We start from the raw sequence: 22,281 nt of genomic DNA, 5'->3' as shown, positions 1-22,281 counted from the left end.
TCATTTGGGGGAGCACATGCTTTAGTTACTTCCTAGGAAATAGTTCAATGGGGACTGAGGCGATTGCTTTTAGACTACTTGTGTTTGAAAATATTTTATTCTACCTTTGCACTTGATTAATAGTTTAGCAGGATATACAATTTGGGTTAAAAATAATTTCCCTCCAATCATCAAATAACAGCTCTGAAATCTTGAATGCAACAGAGCAATACTTCAGATATACATAGCAGATATACATTTGATTCTCATTATTCACAGTAACTAGGTTCTATAAAGTCACCACAAACACTGGCTTAGTAAATACTGAACTACTGCTCCTAGGATAAATACAGCATTAGGTTCTATAAGCCTATGGTCACTACATTTTCACCAGCTGGCAAATACATCACCTTGTTTTATCTGTGTTTCTGTTTAAAGACACCTTATTTAATGTATTTGGTTGATTCATTAACACTGAATTCATGACTAACAGCACTGTAATTCATTCCTGAATGAAGCTTATCTAACACAGGTATTTTCCCCATAAGGCACATTACAGCCTTTTTGCGCTTAGGGACACTAGTCAGCACTAACTGTGCTTGAGCACCATTTTAAAAAGTAAAATCACCAACAAAAAGCACAAGAACGCAAAACACATGGTGCTAAATAGACCGTGAAAAGGATACTGGGCTACAGGACAAGGGCTGAAACATGAAAGCAGAGCATCACCTTGTTCAACCTCAGCCAGAATGTGCACATCAGGCAACTCAAGTTCCCAAGTACTCTGCACATGTCCACAAATGACCCAGAAGTACCATAAGGATCCACTTCAGGGGTACAAATGAATATTAGCAGTTGGCAAATTCACAGTACAGAACAAATAATGAGAAGCAAGTGTACATATTGTCAGAGGGATGCATGACCCAAGTTGGACACAAGTCCTTTGTCAGTAATGTGTGTTGTGAATATTTGCTCCCAATCTGTGGCTTGTCTTTTTGTTTTCTTTTTCTGTCTTTTGAAAAGCAGAACATTTATTTTTATGAAGACTGGTCTACCAATGTATCTTTTTTATGATTTATGTTTTTGTGTTTCTAAGACATCAGTTACTGCCTACACTGAGGTCTTCAAGATTATCTTCTAGAAATTTTATTGATTTAACTTTTATATTTAGGTCTATGATCCATTTTGAGTTAACTTTTGTGTGTAGCCTGAAGTAAAGTCAAGCTTTTTTTTTTCCACATGAATATCCAAGGGTTCCAGGCACTAAATGTTGAAAAGATTATTCTTTTCCTCCTTGAATTACCTTGGAGTCTGTCAAAAATCATTTGACCATGTATGTGTAAGTCTGAAATTGCAGAAAATCAGAGAGTTCCTTGATGGCCTAGTGATTAGGATTCCGGGCTTTCACTGCTGTGCCCTGGCTTCAACCCCTGGTTACAGAACTGACATCCCACAAGCCACATGGCCAAAAAAAAAAGTACCCTCTGAAATTGCAGAAAATCAAAGGTAAAGAAAAGTCTTGAGAGAAGCCAAGGGAAAAAATATCTCACCCATAGAGAAGCAAAGATAAGAATTACATCCATCTTCTCCTCAGAAACCATGCAAGTAAGAAGCAAGTGGAATGAAATGTTTAAAGTGTTGAGGGGAAAAAAATCTCACCAACCTTGAATTTTGTATCCTGTAAAATTATCTTTCAAAAGCAAGGGAGAAATAAAGACTTTCTCAGACAAACAACAATTGAGGGAATTTGTCAAGTAGACTGGCCTTGCAAGAAATGTTAAAAGAAGCTGTTCAGAAAGATGGAAAATGATATAGGCCAGAAACTCAGGTCTGCATAAAGAAAGGAAGAGCATTAAAGAAGGAATAAGTGAAGGAAAAATAGAATATTTTTCTTAGTTATCTAACATATAACAGTTTGTTCAAAATAAAAATAGTCACAGTGTATCACTGGTTATAAATTATGTAAAAGTGAAAAGAATGACATTAAGGGACAAGAGGGAGGAATTAGAAATACTTTATTATTATAAGGTACTTGCACTACCCATGAAGTGGTACAGTGTTATTTGAAAGTGGACTTGGATTAGTTGTAAGTTTATATTGGAAACTCTAGGGCAGCCACTAAAAAGAAAAAGTATAATGACATGCTGAGAGAGAAAATGAAATCATATAAAATGCTCAATTAAAACAACACACACACACACACACAAAGCAGACAGGGGTGGAAGACAACAATAGGAACAGAGAACAAGGGCAACAAGAAAGGGTTCTCAGAACCCTTTGGTTGTAGCAGGCACCAGGAATCTGTCTCCCCACCTAAATGACAACTGTGCTGGCAGAATCTGATGTAACTGTTTTGGAATTGTGGAGTCTATTGAAGGTTTCTGACTTTCAGGGAAATGCATGGATGGTAGATTGTGGCTAATTTTGGTCAATTTCGTCACTCAGCACAGTAGCAGCTACCCACCCCTGCTTTAAGCCACCTGGCAGGCAGCTGTGCAAGTGTCCTTGGAGCAGCCTGCACACAGCTTGCTGAAGCCAGGGTGGGCAAAAAGGACCCTGTCCCCCAAATACCAGGGATCTCTGCTCTGATCACTGACTGCTGCCTCTGATCAGAGAGGTGTAGACAAAAAGGCTGGTGGCTAACCTTGTTGCACCTCCCACAACTGTTAGAAGTCCCTCCACCTCCAGCTGAAGTGACTTTAAGGGGATTTAAAGGGATAATGCCCTTTTCCCCTTCTCTTTATTTTTCTCTTTTTCACCTTTTGGGGGTCACACATTAAAGAGTAGGAGGTTCAAAAGGAGCTGCATATACAAGGAACATTATAAAGTGACCATGCATACCCAGGGAAAGGCACAGACTCAGAAAAGACCTGAGAAGACCTTAAGTTTACATCTTGGCATATTCTTGACATAGAGGTAACCTACAACAATATAAATACATACATACATAAATTTAAAACATTTAAAAACATCAAACCCTGGAGAAGGAGGAGAATCTGATTTCTGGAGTTACCACATTATTAGATTAAAATGTCTACTTTTGAATCTATCCCTGAGAAAGACCCAATGGCAGATCTAATAGACAAAGACATTAAAACAACTGTCTTAAAGACACTCAAAGAACTAAAGGAAGATGGGGACAAAACCAAAAAAAACGATGTATGAACAAAATGGAAACACCAATAAAGACATCGAACACCTAAAACGAAGCAAACAAAAAAATTCTGTAGCTACATTTTAATAACTGAAATGGAAATTTTTATTAAAGGGATTAAAAGGCAGGTTTGAGCAGGCAAAAGAAAAAGTCAATTAACTTGAAGACAGGACAACAGAAATTATCAATCTGAGGAACAGAAAGAAAAAGATTGAAGAAGAATGAACAGCGCTAAGGGATCTGTAGGACAGCATCAAACAGATCAACATACAAATTGTGGGAGTCCCAGAAAAAAGAGGAAAGGGCAGAATAAAACACTTGAAGAAGTAATGGCTGAAAACTTCCCAAATTTGATGAAAGACATGAATATAAACATCTAAAAAATAAACTCCAAGTAAGATAAACTCAAAGGGATCCACACCAAGACAAATTATAATCAAATTTTCAAAGGACAAGCACAAAGAGACAATCTTCAAAGAGGCAAGAAGTAAATCATCACATACAAGGGATCCTCATTAAAACTACCAGCAGATCTCATCAGAAAATTTGGCTATATCATATGTTAGGCCAGAAACTGTCATACAGATTTTAAAAGATAACTATTATAAAAAGTAACTTATCCAGCCACAACAATAAGTCAGAAATCAATAACAAAAGGAAAACTTGAAAATTCACAAATTTATAGATATCAAACAACACACTTTAAACAATCAATAAATCAAAAAAGTAATCACAAAGGGAATTACTTAGAGATAAATAAAAAAGAAAATACAACATACCAAAATTTATGGGACACAACAAAGCAGTGCAAAGGGTGAATTTCACAGCTATAAATGCTTACACTGAAAACCAAGAAAGATTTCAAATTGACAACCTAATTTATAAATTAAGGAACTAGAATAAACTAAACCCAAAACTTGCAGAAAGAAGGAAATAATAAAGATTAGAGCAGAGATAAAATAGAGAATAGAAAAATAATTGAAAAACATCAATGAAAGCTAGAGTTGGTTCTTTGAAAAGATCAACAGAATTGACAAACCTTTAGCTCGATGGACTAAGAATAAAAAGAGAGAAGACTCAAATTACTAAAAAATTAGAAATAAAAGTAAGGTTGTTATACTGATTCTATAGAAATAAAAAGGATTATAAGAGAGTATACTGGACAGTTGTACACCAATAAATTGGGTAAGCTAGATGAATGAACAAATGCATAAAAACACAAAACCTACCAAAACTAAATCACGAAGAAATAGAAAATATGAATAGACCTATAACTACTGAGGAGATTAAGTAGGTAATCAAAAATCTCCTGACAAAGAAAACCCCTAGACCTGGTGGCTTCACTGTTGAATTCTATCAAACATTTAAAGATGAATTAATATTAATCTTTCTCAAACTTTCCCCAAAAAATTGAAGAGGGGGGAATACTTCCTAACTCCTTCTATGAGACTAGCATTACCCTGATAGAAAAGCCAAAGACACTACAAGAAAACTATAGACCAATATCCCTTATCAAATGGAAATTACAAAAGCAATTTCATTTAAAATGGCATCAAAAAGAATAAAATACTTAGGAATTAATTTAACCAAGGAAGTGAAAGTACAATGAAAACTATAAAACATTGCTAAAAGAAATTAAAGAAGATGTAAATAAGTGAACACATACCCACTTTCATGGATTGGAAGACTCAATATTGTTAAGATGTCAATACTACCCAAAGTGATCTACAGATTCAATGCAATCCCTATCAATATCCCAAAGATATTTTTTGCAGAAACAGAAATACCCATCCTAAAATTCATATGGAATTTCAAGGGACACCTGACTAGCCAAAACAATCTTGAAAAAGAAGAACAAAACGGAAAGACTCATACTTCCTGATTTCAAAATATCCAGCAAAGCTATAGTCACCAAAACAGTGTGGTACCGGCATAAAGACAGACATGTAAACCAATGGAATAGAATAGAGAGCCCAGAAATAAACCTTTGTATATATGGTTGAATGATTTTTGACAAAGGTGCCAAGACCATTCAATGGGGAAAGGACAGGGTTTTCAACAAATGTTGCTGGGAAAACTGGATATCCACGTGCAAAAGAATGAAGTTGATCTCTAACACCATACACAAAAACAAACTCAAAAGAAATCAAAGGCCTAAATGTAAGACCCAAAACTATAAAACTCTTAGAAGAAAACATAGGACGAAAGCTTCACAACACTGGATTTAGCAATAATTACTTGTATAGAACACCAAAGATACAGGCAACAAAAGAAAAACAGACAAATTAGACTTCATGAAAATTTTAAAATTCTGTCTCTCTTCCATCTGGAAGTTCATCTGTATCCTTTATCATATCCTTTTATAATAAACTGGTAGGCAATAAATAAACTGTATTCCTAAGTTTTGTGAGCCACTCTAGCAAATTAATCAAACACAGTGAGGGAGTCATGGGAACCTCTGATTTACAGCTGATGAGTCAGAAGCACAGGTGACAACCGGACTTGCAATTGGTGTGAAGTGGGGTGGGGGCAGTCTTGTGGGACTGAGCCTTTAACCAATGGAATTTGATGTTACCTCCAGGTAGACAGTGTCAGAATTGAGTTAAATTGTAGGACATGCAGCTGGTGTTGCAGAGGATTGCTTGGTGAGGGGAAACCCCCCACATCTGCTGTCAGAAGTGCTGGGAGTGTGGTAGTACTGTGAGAGTTAAGGAGACACACAGGAGGGGAACTTGGCTTTTCCCCACTCAAAATGACAAAAGGACTCGGAATGTCAGGAAAGAAGAACAAACGATTGAAAGAGCAAAAACATGGGTAAATACAATAGGCTATTTTTTTTTCTTCTTTAGTTTTTTATATTATGTTTCATGGTTGAAGCAAAACTATAATGTTGTCTAATGTGGTTCTCAGTGTAGGCAGAGGAAATTTTAAAACAATTATAGAAACAGGTGAGGGTAAAGGGATTTAAAGGGAAGTAAGATTCCTATACTTCACTCAAACTGGTAAAAAGTCAACACCAGTAGACTGGTGATAAGTGATATAGGTATAACATAATACCTAGAGCAACCACTAAAACATCGATACAAAGAGTTTTACTAAAAAGGAGAATTTCTAGAGTCAAAAAGAACAAAGTTTGCCCATTTTCCTCTACTTTCTAGCTGAAAGCTACTTTCTAGCTTTCTTGACTGTAGTCAAGTAACTATAACTTAACTGCATATTATTTTTTATTAGGTCAGACTAGAAGCCCTGCCTCCCTAATTTGCTAGTTTAAATGAATATTTAAAGTAGTTTTTAACTAAGATATGTATGTAAAGTTCCTATCACAGTAATTGGTATATAAGACGTGCTCAATAAATTAAATCTATAATTATTTGTTATTTGTCAATAAAGAAATGTAAGGTTGGCCTTTCCTTTTAAAAAAAAAAAAAAAAAAAAAAAAAACAAGTGACAATCCAAAGTGTGAGGGGTTGAGTCTCTCCCAGGTGCCAGAAGCAAGAGATGCCAGGCTGAGCCAGGCCAGAGGGAGGCCTAGGTGGCGGCTCTCTTCAAACTTGACCACACAGAGCGCTTCATACCCTGTGCGGTCTTCACTTCTTCCCAGTCCAGTTTGATGTCTGGAACCTCATCTTCCGGCTCCGGATCCTTCCTCAAGGCCCCCCTGGGGGAGGCAACCACGATGGGCAGAGGGCCACATTCCTCCCGGAATTCCACAACATGGAGACTCTTCTTATCAGCCAGCTGTTGATGGGTTTCCTGGGCATGACCAAATTGAGAACACGAGGTTAGGTCTATGAGGTTGGTCTAACATGGTCCACCCCTGATACTCATCTTGCATGGCCAAAACTGTTTGGTTGATTAAAATGTAGCAACTCTTGAAAATTCATTAACTGAGGGTGATTATTACAGCAGGAAACATGGCCCAGGTAATATAATATCAAGTTTATTTGCTTACTGAATTATTTAAGAGTGATTAAAAACAAGATTTTACTTTAAAAAAAAAAGAAACACAATAAACTTAAGTCTGTAACTTAAAGAGCAGGAACTTGCTGCGGCTAAACTATGGTGACCTGCTGTGGGCGGAATCATCTCAGCCTCATCTCCCCACCCCCAAGTGGGATAAAGGAAGGGCCTTGGCCTCTGGTCTCTTGCCTTCCTAACCCTCCTGATCATGTGCCATACTGTGCCCAGAACTGAACCTGAACCTCATCGTGTCCCAGCTCTAGCTACCAATTTATAGGACATGCAGGGAGAGAAGATGTTAAGGATCCTCAGATATTTAGCACCAGACTGGGACAAACAACCTGATTTCTTCAACAATAAAAAAATGCAAGGAAAAAAAAGAGGGGAACTTACAGATTAAAAGTGACTTAAAAGACAGCAAAGATTTAAAATGCATGGACCTTTTCTGCAACCCGATTCAAACAAATTGTATTAAAAAAATTTTTTAGGGCTTCCCTGGTGGTGCAGTGGTTAAGAATCCTCCTGCCAATCCAGGGGACACGAGTTCGAGCCCTGGTCCGGGAAGATCCCACATGCCGTGGAGCAACTAAGCCCGTGCGCCACAACTACTGAGCCTGCGCTCTAGAGCCGGAGAGCCACAACTACTGAGCCCACGTGCCACAACTACTGAAAGCCGCGCGCCTAGAGCCCGTGCTCCGCAACAAGAGAAGCCACCGCAATAAGAAGCCTGCGCACCGCAGTGAAAGAGTCGCCCCCGCTCGCCTCAACTAGAGAAAGCCCGTGCACAGCAACGAAGACCCAAAGCAGCCAAAAATAAATTAATTAATTAATTAAAAAAATTTTTTTTAATCTGGCAAATGGGTACATTTCTATGAACACTGACTAGATGTTTGATATCTCGTTACTGTTAATTTTTTAGGTATGATAGTAGTAGTATTGTCGGGTCCTTTTTAATCCTTATCTTTTAGAGATACATGATAAAATATTTATGAGTGAAATAAATTGATATATGAGATTTGGTTCAAAATACTAGGGCTGGTTGGGGGTGGTTTAGAGAAACAAAACTGGCCACGAGCTGCTAACTATTGATTCTGTATAAGAGAGCCATGGGGATTCATAACAGAAGGTAGCCATAAAAGTCAGAAAAAGGCGAATAAACTCAATAGATGGTTTATTGATAGTACATTAAAATACCTAAAATACCATGAGAAATGTACAATCTCATGTTTCCAGACTTTATGCGCACCTTGTACTATTCTAATTCTATATATGTTTGAAATTAGAAAAGAGAAGAGCTGATTCATAAAAAAAAACAACATAAAATAATTTAAATTGGAGTGTCTTATAATCAGTGGCATGTTGCTTATACTGGTGTCATTTTTTTTCTTTGAGTCGCACAATGCAACTTTTTATAGCTGATGGCATTTTAGAACAGGTCTACTTGACCATAAATATGACCTATCTAAAACAAATATCTTAGCTACATCAAACAATTAAACCTCTTAACAGTAAGTGTAAATTTAGAAGTGCTTTTGAAGGACGTTTTAGGTAGTAGTAATACACACACACGTTTTAGATAGTAGTAACATACACACAAACACACACACATGAACACAGCTGTTCAAAAAAGGTTTTTTAAGCAAAGCTTTTTCTTTCAATTAATTTTCCTATTTTAAACAGAGACAGCTACAATTATTCCACGGATCACTTTATTCAGAAACAGCCATCACACTCTGTCAGGAAGCCTGTCAAAGTCCTCAGCAAATGGAGGTCAGCAAATGTCTCTTGAACCTGGTTGTCTTTCTGCTCACCCAGCTCTGCTAAGGTCCACCCATCCTTTCAAGGGACAAGCCAGCCCCGCCGAGCTGGCAGAGAGGCAGCCCAGGAGGGGGCGCCCCGTGCAGTGACAGCCCTTCCTCCCTACCGCCGGAGTGATTGTGAGCCTAGCCGAGGCTGAGGGGGTGAGCTGGGCAGGGGCCCACAGCTCCCATCTATGTGGAGAAATAACCTGAACTACTAATGTTCATATTCCTACTGACTCAGATGTCCCTCTGAACTACCTGTACAGGTGACATGAAAACTGACTGTGCTTCAACTGAAGACCGCTCTCGAGTAGAGGTGCCCGAGGGGCTTCACCCCAGTTCCAAAGGAACTGACGAAGGAAAGAGACTTTCTCTTTTTACTTTACATCTTTACGTTGTTGGAGCTTTAGAACAAGCAGGTATTCTTTCCATAATAAAACAGATTATAATTACTGGCTTTTAAAAATACTTAATTTTAAAACTTCAAAACACCCATGGAGTATTTTTTTATAGGATAATTCTCATGAACTAACTCGTCAGCTGGATTAACTAACCTGATGCAGCCAAAGACAACAAAGAATGCCCAGTCCTCAGGTGGCCCGAGAGCAACTCCAGGACGGCCCAGGAGATGGTGGTCTCAGAGCACACAAATGAAATACAAACTAGCCCTTCTGTTTCAGAGCCCAGGGAAGAGTTACCTGGCGGGAGAGCCCGTGGAAGAGGCCCCGGGTGAGGTTAAGCATGTTGACGGAGCCAGAGACCTTGGCATACATGTCTTTGATGCCAATGAGCCGGCAGATGGTGATGATGGCCCGGTGGCAGCGGAGGCCATAGCCTAGAAAGAGGAAAAACAAGTCAAACACCTGCCCACTGCCCACAGTGCAGGCGGCATCACCTGCTGGCTTCGCGGGGCTTCCAGCTCTGGGTTTAGGGGATGCTCGTTCACGTTCCGGCTTCACCACTTCCCAGCTGAGTGACCCTTCACAACTTACTTAACTTCCACAATGACACTTATTTAAATGAGATGTTATAAGGATTAAAGAAATAATATATAAGTTTCTTAAACATATGGGCAAAAAAAAACAGGGCTGTTAAGATTAACAGAGATGGCTGAAGGTTCTTGGCGCCCCATGTCCATGTTAACTAAGACTCGAGGGACACATCTGTTCTCACCCTCCCTGAATGCTCAGTTGCACTGAGCAGAGACATCCACTTCCTCCTGGAAAAACTCTTTTAGCTTCGGTAACACACCCTCTCCCAGATTTCCTCCTAGCTACTGGCCCATCCTTCTCACCTCCTTGCTGGCCTCTAAATCTTGGGTGGTTTCCCCTCCAGCCATTCGCCCTACTCTTGTCTACCTGTAATCCCTTCCCTAGGGAGAGCTTTAAAAACACAAAGCAAACACATCACTCCCCATTTAAAGCCCTTCACTTCCCACTGTTCCTTGAATTAAAATAAGTACAGTTGACCCCTGAACAGTGTGGAGGTTAGGGGAGCCAACCCTCCACACAGTGGAAAATCTGAGTCTAACTTATAGTCGGCCCTCCATGTCCTCAGTTTCTCCATATCCAAGGTCCCACATCCATGGATTCAACCAGCCACGGACCGTGAAGCACTGTAGTAGTTAGAAAAAAAGCAGAGTATAAGTGGACTCGAGCAGTTCAAACACGTGCTGTTCAAGGGTTGACTGTAACAAAGAACTCCACGGCCTTCAAAGCCCTTTGTGACTGACACCTCACCGACTTCATCCAGAGACACCACCCTCCGCGTGCTGGCTTTCCCACCGCAAGGACTTTGCACTCAGTGTTTCCCTCAGCCTGCTCTCCCTGCATGACCCCTTCTTACCTTCAATGTCTCACTCAGATACGTCCTCCTCAAGGAGACCTTCCCTGACCACACTAGTGAAGGTGGCCTCCTTCCTCCCTCCCCGTGCCCTCCCCTGCAAACCAGACCCTGATGGCTGCTTTCAAGCACTCAGCCGAACTTGTTATCCAATGTTGCCCCTCAGCAGAATGCGAGTTCCATGAGAGCCAGGATATTGTTTGCTTACTGCTGTATCCCCAGAGCCTAGATCAGCACCTGGCAAATGCAGGTAGGAATGATGCAGAGAAAAAGCCCAAATTTAGACTCTAACATTCTGATTAACCAGGCATGAAACTCAGCACATGCCTTAAAGGCAGCACTGAAAAATACAGCTTTAATTAGAAGACAGGGAAGATAAAAAAGGTAACTTCTGCAATTAAGTAGCAGTCTTTCCAAAATCATTCAGATAAAGATGTATCCAAAGTAACATGTCTAACAAAAACATGACGCAAGCCACAAATGTAAGCCATATATATGATTTTAAATTCTCTCGCAGACAGGTTTTTTAAAGTTTTTTAAAAAACAGGTAAAATTGATTTTAGTAATATATTTTATTAACCCAATATGTCTAAAACATTATCATTTGAACATGTAATCAATACAATAATATTTTTGAGATATTTCTTTTTTTTTTTTATACTAAGTCTTTGAAATCTGGTGGTGTTTGACACTTACAGGGTCTCTCAGAAGCCACACTTCAAGTGCTCCATAGCCACACAGGCTGCAACTACCACATGGGACACACCTTAGCACAGGTCTAAGCCTTAATGTCTAAGTGTTCAACTCAATACTTTTTCTAATAATAAGATAAATGGTCTTTATCTGGCATATGAATGATTAATTATGACTTTAAAGCAGAAGGCAAGTTCTGGTGCACTAATACAATTGGTATTAAATACAATTAATACAACTAATACTGTATTTGATATTTTTTCTCTTAGTTTATTTCCATGCCATAGCTCTAGCAAAGCTGTATGAGAAGCTTTGACATGAAAAATTTAAATACTGTATAATATTTTATCTTCTGATTCAGACCTTCTAAGTATACCTAGAGTTACAGGAGATCATTTTTACTGTAGAACCACAGGTGAAACACAAATCAGTATGTTCAATAATTCCACACCTCGAGACCATTGGGCATGACTGGCACAGCTCCATGACCCTGAACTCTGCCTGCTTGCTCTTTCCAAGACAGGAAGAAGGTCCATCTCTGGAACCTCAGAGCTCAGTGTAGCACCTGGTTCACAGAAGATGTTCAATCAATACTTGATGATGAGAATAAATGAGTGGAACTGAATAAGCTATAAGAAAAGAACCATCTGGGACTTCCCTGGTGGCGCAGTGGTTGAGAATCCGCCTGCCAATGCAGGGGACGTGGGTTCGATCCCTGGTCCAGGAAGATCCCACATGCTGTGGAGCAACTAAGCCCGTGAGCCACAACTACTGAGCCCGCGTGCCACAACTACTGAAGCCCGTGCGCCTAGAGCCCGTGCTCCGCAACAAGAGAAGCCACTGCAACGAGAAGCCCGCACACCGCAACGAAGAGTAGCCCCTGCTCGCCGCAACTAAAGAAAGCCCACGTGCAGCAACGAAGACCAAACGCAGCCAAAAATAAATAAATAAATTTATAAAAAAAAAAAAAAGAATCTGCCCGCCAATGCAGGGGAAACGGGTTCGATCCCCGGTCTGGGAAGATCCCACATGTCGCAGAGCAACTAATCCCACGCACCACAACTACTGAAACCCGCGAACCTAGAGCCCATGCTCTGCAACAAGAGAAGCCACCACAACCAAGAGTAGCCCCCGCTCACCACAACTAGAGAAAACCCACGCACAGCAACAAAGACCCAATACAGCCAAAAATAAATAAATAAATAAAATTAAAAAAAAAAAAAAGAACCATCTAGTAGCATCAATGAATTGGCTAGGAGTAACCAATGTTCCCACTACAAACCCAACTATTCACTCACTCAGTTACTGTTTCTTATTCATTAAGTGCCCTTCCCACCTACAATTACCCCTGGAAGTGTTTGTAATCATGAGAGCCTGGGTAGGATGACTGCTTTTTAGTTCCCCAAAGCCTCAATCTTCTTAAATCTAACTTAGGCCTTTCCATTTTGGTGTTTTCAAAATGAGATCAGGTAAAGGTGAACAAAAATAGAGGGCAGGATGAAACTGGTACAGTTTCTCTGCTTTATCTTCAACAAATTATGAGTTTTTTAGTTACCTCTGGGTTGTTTCTTCATCTTGATATGCGTCCTTTTAAATGTTAAAGAAATATCATGGTATACTGGAAAGTAAAAACATAAACATAAGAAGGGTTAGGGGTATAGCTTTAATGCCCTTGCAAATATCACAAAGCAACCAATACTACCGTAAGCAGCCACCACACGTTGGCCAAGGATGAGTAACAAACTCTGATTTCACTCATTACTAACCTTCTCAGGAGAGAAAGTTTGTTTCTACATTTTATATATTTATATGTAAGAATGCAGTAACAAGCAGGGAAACACAGAAACACCCACAGAGATATACTGCCACACATAAATGAAACAAGTATAATCCTGCAAATTTTAAAAGAAAAGATTAAAACTCACTTGTATGGTCTTCATATCGTTCTATATAATGCAAATAGTGAACTGCCTTGTTCTTTGCCTGAAAAAAAGAAGGAAAATATTTTCCTTAAATCTATTGTTAGAATTTACATTTCCTCAGGGATTTCAAAAAATACCTTTTATAAAATATTTTATTATGGAAAATTTCAAATTTACACAAAAATTTCAGTATATACTTCTAAAAGCTAAGGATTTAATTAAAAAAAAAAAAACCCATAAGTATAACATCACTATCACACCAGAAAAAAACCCCCAAACAATTCCTTAATATCTTTGACAGTGTTCAAACGTTCCCTGTTGTCTCGTAATTTTGGTAAGCAGTTGCAAGTCTGACAGAAATGATGCAAGAATACAGGCACTTCTGAAATTGCTTTTTCTGAGATAAGTAACCTTTGCCAGTTAAGTATTTGACAGTAAGTAAGTAACCATTGACACTAAGTATTTTTTTGTGGTTCCCACAATGTCTAGCACATAGCTTATTGGTCTTTTACTGTTAACAAAGGAAAAATGTACATACTTTTCTGAAAGCATCTGCCCGTTCAGCGGCTTTCCCAATGGCAAAACCTTTAAAAGAAAAAGCAAAAATATGAAAAGGGGCATAAATTTGGCACATAATGTCTTTTACCACATTTCAAGTTTCAGTTCCTACAACATTTCACAGTAGTTCATCTTTCTTCTGCCCACAGAAAACCCGCTATCCAAAACAAATGACAAAGCATGAGGCTACAGAAATTTGCTTCTTTGTTTTGGGGCATTTTGGAAACATTACATTTGAATGTACCTGTGAAATTCAAGGTTAGATGCATAACATTACCTTTTATAAATTTCTAGATAAAACTACACTGAATAAAAAAACAAACAAAAAACCCAAAAAAACCCTAACCATGCTAAATTAATAAGGTAAATGGTTTTCACGAATTCTGAAAACAGATTAAAATAACCAGAAAAGCTGGGAAAAAAACATACACTGCTACAGAGTAAAACCATGATTTCAGTGGAACTTTCAAACGCAATTCAGATTTCAGTTAACCCGGAAATAAAAATCAGTGATTCCTGAGTTTGTAAATGCTTAATCCTGTGAAATGAGGTTTACCACAAGTTAAGAAAATGTTTGCATTATTTGCTATCACCATTATTTATTTTGAAGAATGTATTGTTTTTAAATTATACACAGAAAAGTAACATAAGACAGTACTGTTCCATGAGATATGCAAGACATCTGAGAAGCTGGGGCAAAAGGGGCTGTGGATTACAATTACTAGTTTAAAAAAACAAATTAAACCATGTAAGTCCTTGAGGAATATATGGGTGAACTTACTTGCTATATAAAGGTGTAAAGCTTCTGTGATTTAAAAACTTTCGTGTGGAAAAAATTTAAAACTAAGTCAAAATATATGATAGATAAAGGGCTAATGTCCTTAACATACAAAGAGGAAAATCAATGAGAATAATCACCCAACAGAAAATGGGTGAAACACGTGAACTAACAGACCTCAAAAAGGAAATTATAATGGCCAATAGATATGTAAAATGGTGTCCTAACTCTCATAACTAAAGAAATACAGATCAAAACTAAGAGTTATGTTTCATATCGTCACTTACTTACAATCAGTAAAGTCTGACTCTATCCAGGACTGGCAAGGGTGTGATGGTGCAGATAAACATAAACGCATGCAGCCTTTTGGGAGGGCAATCTGGCAATACTCATCAACATTTCAAATTTATGTAACTTACAGGCAGCAATTTCACTGCAAGAAATTTCCCCTATCGATATGCTTGCAAAAGTACAACATATGACATGTACAAGAAGCTCACTGTTTTTATAAATAGTAAAAAAAAAAAAAAAAAGTGTAAACAACATAAATATTCAGCAATAGGGAAAAGGTTACAAAAATTATGTTTATCCATACAATGGAACACTATGCAGTCAATACAAAAAAATGAGGGGGAATCCATTTATGCTAATATATAAATCTCTGGGTATAATACTAAGCAAGAAAAACAAGCTATAAAATTATGGATATAATATGACCCTTTGTATAAATTTTTTTAAAAAGATATATGGAGGGCTTCCCTGGTGGTGCAGTGGTTGAGAATCTGCCTGCCAATGCAGGGGACACGGGTTCGAGCCCTGGTCTGGGAAGATCCCACATGCCGCGGAGCAGCTGGGCCCGTGAGCCACAACTACTGAGCCTGTGCGTCTGGAGCCTGTGCTCCACAACAAGAGAGGCCGCGACAGTGAGAGGCCCGCGCACCGCGATGAAGAGTGGCCCCCGCTTGCCACAACTAGAGAAAGCCCTCATACAGAAACGAAGACCCAACACAGCCATAAATAAATAAATAAATAAACTTATTAAAAAAAAAAAAAGAAGATATATGGTGATATATGAACAAAGAATTTCTGAAAAGATATAAAAGTAACTGTTAAGAGTGGTTTCCTCTGGCAACATACTATCTATAGGTAGTAGTTGTTTTGAAAGTGTCAGTATGGATTTAAATAGGCAGTTTTCCATTTTTCTTTCCACTTTTCTTTCCCTTTTGAAATGTATTCATGTATACATTTCAAAAACAGATGTTCACTATGGAAACTTTAGAGAAAAGTACCAAGAAGAAATTTAAATGATTGGCAAACATACTAATTAAACATTTTTAATCTTTTCAGTGTATATCCTTCCAATCCTTCCAGTCTTTTCTTTGCATATAAACATACTTTTAAAAAATTGGGATTATATTACACAGTTTTATACGAAGTGGGTTTTTGTTTGTCTGTTCGTTTGATTTACCATTATTTTGTAAGTAATTTTCCATAATTCTTTAATGGCTATAGACTATTACAATGTATAGCTATACTCTTCTTGTAACTATGTCCCTATTGTGGAACATTTAGTGTTTTTCCCTCCCCCTCGTTTTTCACTATTATACATAAACAATAGTGTCTTAAGCCTTTTAAAATATTCATTGTCTTCATGGAAAAAGGCAGATGTAGGAAGATCTTTCTTTTGCCTCTACGGGATTATATGGGTTTACCACAAGGTTTGTGAGCCCAAGCCGCTGAAAGATTTAATTAGTCAAAAGAGCCTGAACCCACTGACTCCACGGCTGAGCCCAGGCCACGGCTGTCCCTCCACCACCAGCTCTTCGTACATGATCACACCCCCATTCACCTGCAGCTCCTCTGCCATTCCCCACAGCAACCAGGACACGGACTGATCTCTTTCTTCCCTCTTTTGCTGTCATATTGAAAACGTTCCTCACCTAAAAGAAAATGTTTCACAAATATTACACCTTAAGAGAATTCTGAAGTAGGGAACTGGAGTGACCTCCTCACACACACACAGGCACACGTGGTGAATACACACATCATCCCTCAATCCCACGAGCACCAACAGCACACTTTCTCCAATGGGAAACCTCCACCTGCACTGTTTCTTCAGGAGTAAAATGGAAGTAAGGCTTTCTCTTCTTATTTCACAGGCTTTTTAGAAAGTTTGACTGAGACAACTCTTAAAGGATTTGAAACTGTAAAACTCAATACACCCTATTTTAATGAACGCACCACAGAAAGATAAAAAGTTGCTGATTAAACTTTGACATAGTTTATAACTAATTGATTATAAAAACACATCCTTCGAATTCCCTGGCGGTCCAGTGGTTCGGACTTGGCGCTCTCACTGCTGGGGCCCGGGTTCCATCCCTGGTCGGGGAGCTAAGATATAACAAGCTGCGTGGAGCAGCCAAAAATCAATCAATCAGTCAATCAATCACATCCCAATATCAGAGATGTTAAAATATGAAAAAATGTCCATCTTAGAAATGATAAAATGCAGTGTATAGAAATAATTAGCACAGGACTGGATCTCTATGGGTTAGGCTCAACTGAAAATAGAAAATTTGGAAATACCTGCTTATTATGAACTACAAGAAAATCTGCATTTTTGGGCATATTTATAAATTTACCAAGAACTATGAAACTGTTAACTAAACTGCTTACACGGCAGCCCCTTTCCCATAAGGTAAGAAAAAGGAGCGCAAGCCCACTCCTGTGGATAATCTTACAGGAAATCTCCCACATAGACAAGAGTTCTTCAAAGGAATTACTTTCAAAAGGGTGTAAACTAGGACCCAGAGACTTAAAATACTTGTAAATATATCTTAAACTCTGTAATGCAACTGATATTGAAGAAACAATATACACATTCAATCACAAACTCAATACATGATTATTCCATATGGCATTTAACACTAAGTATGCAGCACTAGCTCAAAGGAAAGTTGACTATTTTAGGAAACACCCTGGAAAGAGTGATTGCAATTTACCTGATACAGGCTTCAGTTTCAAGGGCCTACAAGCAGCCCAGCAGATCATTTCCCCACCAAGAGCTGGACATACACAGTAACTCCAAGCTTTCTACCCTTCCCATGGCTCCCCTCAATCTCTGCCCGCTGAACTGAGTGTCAGATACACCGAATTCAAGGAGAAATTGCTACTGCAACCTTTGCTTTAAGAAGGAGGAAATTTAAATGCAATCTCCAAATTCTGTTATCAGCAATACCACTGAAGTTGCTTTGTCTTGAGACCTTAATGGGTGCCCCCCAAAAGGGCAGCAGTCAGAAAAGCCAGTATGATCAAGTAACTGAAATTAAAGTTTCATTACTTCCTTACCCAAAGCAGCTCTGTAGCTCAGAAAAAGTCATGTATCAAAGGCTTTTCCTCACTATTCCTCTTACTCTCTCCACCCACCCCACTCTGTCCATCCCAACTTCTCGGAAGGCTTAACTGGGTATTTTATTCAGCATGCCCACCTCAAGTATCCTGGTATCGAAATCATCATATGTTTCTGTAGGGAGAAAAGAAACAGGTATACAGATAAATGTGTCTATATAATTAGTGTATGAAAGCATTTTTTAACATAGGCACCATCACTGACTTTTAACTAAGAAAGAATCTCAGATATTTTGGTGCCACTATCAAAGCAACACCCTGGTCCTCCATCATCACCAGAAACTGTTCTACCATTAAATTCATAAACTCGACCACTATCTCCCTGACTGCATCCTCCTACCTCTCCAGCTCTCACTCAGTGACTCAAAGGTGATGGTCCTTGGGGCTCCCCAGCACCTCCAGACTCTCGACCACTGTTCCCCTTCCCCATCACCCCTCTGGTCTTCCAGTCTCTCCCACTCAGTCAAGACACCGCAGTCCAACACTTCGACCAGGTCTTGTGAATATCCTCAACTCCCTCACCTCTTCCCCTCTCCACCACACTATCCAGGATGGAATCAACGCAGCTGTCTGGGCACACCTGACCTGCCAGGTGCTGCTGTAGAGAAGTCAAAGCATGGGACACACTTGGGCCACTAAAAACTCATGGTCTCCAACCTCAGTCAAGTCCTCCCTGCTGCCTGCTGGCCTTTTACATCCTTTTAGTTAGGTCTCTCTCCTCTCACCACAGCAGCCATTTCAAACACTCTCTGTGTTCTTTTATTTTTATTGACTTTTTACTATAGAAAATTTACACTCATAGGCAAACCAACCCCCCCCCCAAAAACAGCAAAACGTGAGCTTATGTACCATTAGCTAGCTTCAACGATTATCAACTCACAGCCAATCTTCTTTCCTCTAAACGCTGTCCAAGTCCCACTCCACTGGATAACTTTGAGGCCCGTCCCAGATACCCTACCTTTTCATCAAAATATTCGGGTGGCCATGCTCATCCCTGCCCACCTCCTCCTCACAGACTAACTGAAGGCTCCGGAGAGACAGCGTTCACACAGGCCCCACCCCTCCTTCCACCACCCACACAGCTTACCTGACTCTGTCCCCTGCCCTTTCTTCCATCACAAGTTCGTCCATTTGTCTACACTCTAAATCTGGGCCCTCGCTAGGGACTTAATAAGTTAATGGGTTCTTCTTCTCCCTCCCGTATCTTCATTCTCCCAATGGAAGCATTCTGCTCAGCCCTAAGCATGCTGGCCTGAGTCTCTCCACCTCAACCTCTCGTCTCCTCTTTGAGCCAAACTAAAGAAAGCAGCCGACCCCCTGTCTATTTCTTCATCTCCTATTCATTGACAAGGATGAATATTTCAGATGATTTTTACTTCTTTACGTACTCAGGAAGCAGTGGGGAGATGACTTTGTTTTCTAATTTAGTCTGATAAATATTATCAACTTTTATTTCGTGTGTACTTTTATGAGGCTTAATGACAACTATTTGGTTTCTTCTGTTATCAAAGTAGCACTCCCAAGCCGTGCTGCTCCACACCCCATGACCAATAGCATTTGGGAAACTGCATCCCATAGATGACTTATATAGAGCCGTAATGCACACCACCATGTTCAAATGCTCTGTGAGAAGCCGCACAATAAAGACACCAGAACCCAGTGCCTTGCCCCCTATTTGTGGAATACTTCTTGGCTTATAGGCCTCTAGTGCTCCATAAAATACATTTGGGTAATAATGTGAAGTTACTTCAATGATGCTCAAATCCTTTTTAGGAAGAAGGCAATCTAAACAGACGAGTAAATAGAATCATATCAAAGAATTCCAGAAATAGGAGTGCTCTCTCTGTCACAATGTAAGCAAAACCAGGACTCTGCTACCTCCACTGGAACCAGGGTCAGGGGGGCCGAGACTGACGCCTCCCCACGTGTTTCCGCTCCAGCCTCGCTCCCGTTTAACCTTCATCTTCCTCTTCCACTCCCACTCTTCTCTCTGCCGGACCATATCCGCCTCTACCTTCTCCTGCTCTTCCTTGCTTCTTTGGGCAATGGTCTGCACAGCTCCATTTCTCATAAGAGGGACATTCAGACCAGGCCATAGGAAGCCACAACGCCCTGCAGGTTTAAAAACATACATAAATAAGAATTTTTTAAAAGCATTCATTTCTTGAGTCGTAAAATGCCAGGCAATGTGTATACAGATAATGATACCGCTGGTGGGAGCTTAAGCTAACATTATCACTCTACAGGCCACTTGGCACTGTTCATTAAAATTTTAAACATACCTACCGTAACAGCTAGTAATTCCACTTACTGGTATTGCCTAGAAAAACGCTCCCATGCAGGTATGAGGCATATGTGTGCTTGGACAAGGATGTCCACTGAAGTGTTATTTGTAAAGGCAAAAAACAGAAACAATCTAAATGTCCAGCAATATTGGAACAGTAAAATGAACTACGGCATATCCAACCTATAAAATACTCTGTACTAAATTCAAAGAAAAAGGTAGTGCTATAGGTTCTGATATAGAACAATTTCCAAGACCTATTATTGAGTGAAAAAAAGCAAATTATAAGACAATATGTACCATATGACATAATCTAATTATTTTTAAAAGAAAATGTATACTCCTTTTAGGGTATTTATATATATAAAAGCATTAGAAAATGTCAGAAGGAAACACATCAAAATGAAATCAGTGGTTTCCTTAGGGGAGGCAACTGGGATTGGGGGAGATAAAGGCATCAAGGGGAACTTTAGGTTTCTCTATTTTTTTTTATTGAGAATTTTTTTTTTTATTGAGAAAGTATACATATATGATTGTTTAAAATGATAAAAAAATTAATAAATAAAAAAGATATAAGGTAAGTCATGGAGAAAAAATCCAAGTAGACGTGCAGCAGCTACAAGTGCAGTGAAAGGTGTTTCCTTTACATCCAAAAGGCTATTACTATCAAAGATAATTTGTCAGCAACCACTGTAAAGAATGTTGATTCAAGTATACTATTTTTATTCTTTAAAGAACACAAATATAAACAATCATGTGTTCCAGAAGTTGGCAAAGTAAGGCCCACAATCCAAATCTACCCCACCACTTTTTTTTTTTTTTTTAATAAATTTATTTATTTATTTATTTATTTTTGGCTGTGTTGGGTCTTCGTTGCTGCACACGGGCTTCCTCTAGTTGTGGCGAGCAGGGGCTACTCTTCGTTGCGGTGCATGGGCTTCTTATTCCGGTGGCTTCTCTTGTTGCGGAGCATGGGCTCTAGGCATGCAGGCTTCAGTAGTTGTGGCTCGTGGGCTCTAGAGCGCAGGCTCAGTAGTTGTGGCGCACGGGCTTAGCTGCTCTGCAGCATGTGGGATCTTCCCAGACCAGGGCTCAAACCCATGTTCCCTGCATTGGCAGGCGGATTCTTAACCACTGCCCCACCAGGGAAGCCCTAGCCCACCACTTATTTTTGTAAATAAAGTTTTATTGGAACACAGGTATGCCCATTCGGTTATGTATTGTCTATGACTGTTCTTGTGCTACAACAGCAGAGTTGAATAGTTGGAACAGAGACCATGTGGGTCATAAGGCTAAAAAAGTATTTACTACCTGGCCCTTCAGAGAAAAAGTTAAGCCAGTTCTCCAGTTATTCCACCTTCTACCTCTGAATCATAAGTTCTTTGAGGATAGGGACTTTTGCAGCAGATGCCACACAAGGGCACTTAAGGCTTGTTGAATGAATAACTAAATGAATCAATCCCTTTCTATGGGATTTTCCTTTCCCTGAATCATGGGGCAATAAGCCATTTGGCTGGACCCTAAAATCACAGAACCTAATACCCTTCATGAGAAATGTTTTATGCTTCTAGTTTGTAAAATATCTATAAAATTTTGGAGAAAAAAATCTTAGAAAGCACATTAGCTGTTTTTATAAATAAGTTTACCTTCACCAATGATCTGACCCCTGTTCAAATCCTTTCTTTTCTTTTTCTTAGTTCTTTTGCCTCTTCCTTTTCTTGTTCCGGCACCACTCTCTGCTAAGGCACCTTTCCACAGCTCATCTGCTGTCACTGTAAAGAAATAGGTTTTAAAAAATTTCTTCAAGCAGTGATCTACGGTCTATTGATTTACTCCTGTTGAATACAAAAGGCTGGAAGAAGTCGGGTCACATATCATTACGGCAATGAAAGCAAAATTAA

The 22,281-nt window shown here is 39.3% G+C and overlaps 1 protein-coding gene across 6 annotated transcripts in view; it reads right to left on the bottom strand.

Annotated features, from left to right (window-relative positions):
• Nucleotides 1-1,977: 1,977 nt before the first annotated feature.
• The window catches only part of LOC309643781 (small ribosomal subunit protein uS5m), a 59,084-nt gene continuing 38,780 nt past the window's right edge, over nt 1,978-22,281 (bottom strand). For all 6 annotated transcript variants that reach the window (XM_082426826.1, XM_082426829.1, XM_082426827.1 and 3 more), the window contains 9 exons: nt 22,027-22,152; nt 19,975-20,208; nt 18,177-18,211; nt 16,538-16,628; nt 13,891-13,937; nt 13,356-13,413; nt 12,986-13,048; nt 9,594-9,730; nt 1,978-6,886 (listed from right to left, as the gene is read on the bottom strand). In XM_082426826.1, coding sequence (XP_082282952.1) covers nt 6,662-6,886; nt 9,594-9,730; nt 12,986-13,048; nt 13,356-13,413; nt 13,891-13,937; nt 16,538-16,628; nt 18,177-18,211; nt 19,975-20,208; nt 22,027-22,152 — 1,016 coding nt within the window. In that variant the 3' untranslated portion in view covers nt 1,978-6,661. The remainder of the gene's footprint in view (nt 6,887-9,593; nt 9,731-12,985; nt 13,049-13,355; nt 13,414-13,890; nt 13,938-16,537; nt 16,629-18,176; nt 18,212-19,974; nt 20,209-22,026; nt 22,153-22,281) is intronic.

This window comes from Balaenoptera physalus (genome assembly GCF_965194825.1).
Source record: "Balaenoptera physalus genome assembly, chromosome: 15".
Classification (NCBI taxonomy): domain Eukaryota; kingdom Metazoa; phylum Chordata; class Mammalia; order Artiodactyla; family Balaenopteridae; genus Balaenoptera; species Balaenoptera physalus.
The sequence above is the reverse complement of the archived record's forward strand: the minus strand, read 5'-3'. Positions and strand labels throughout refer to the sequence as shown.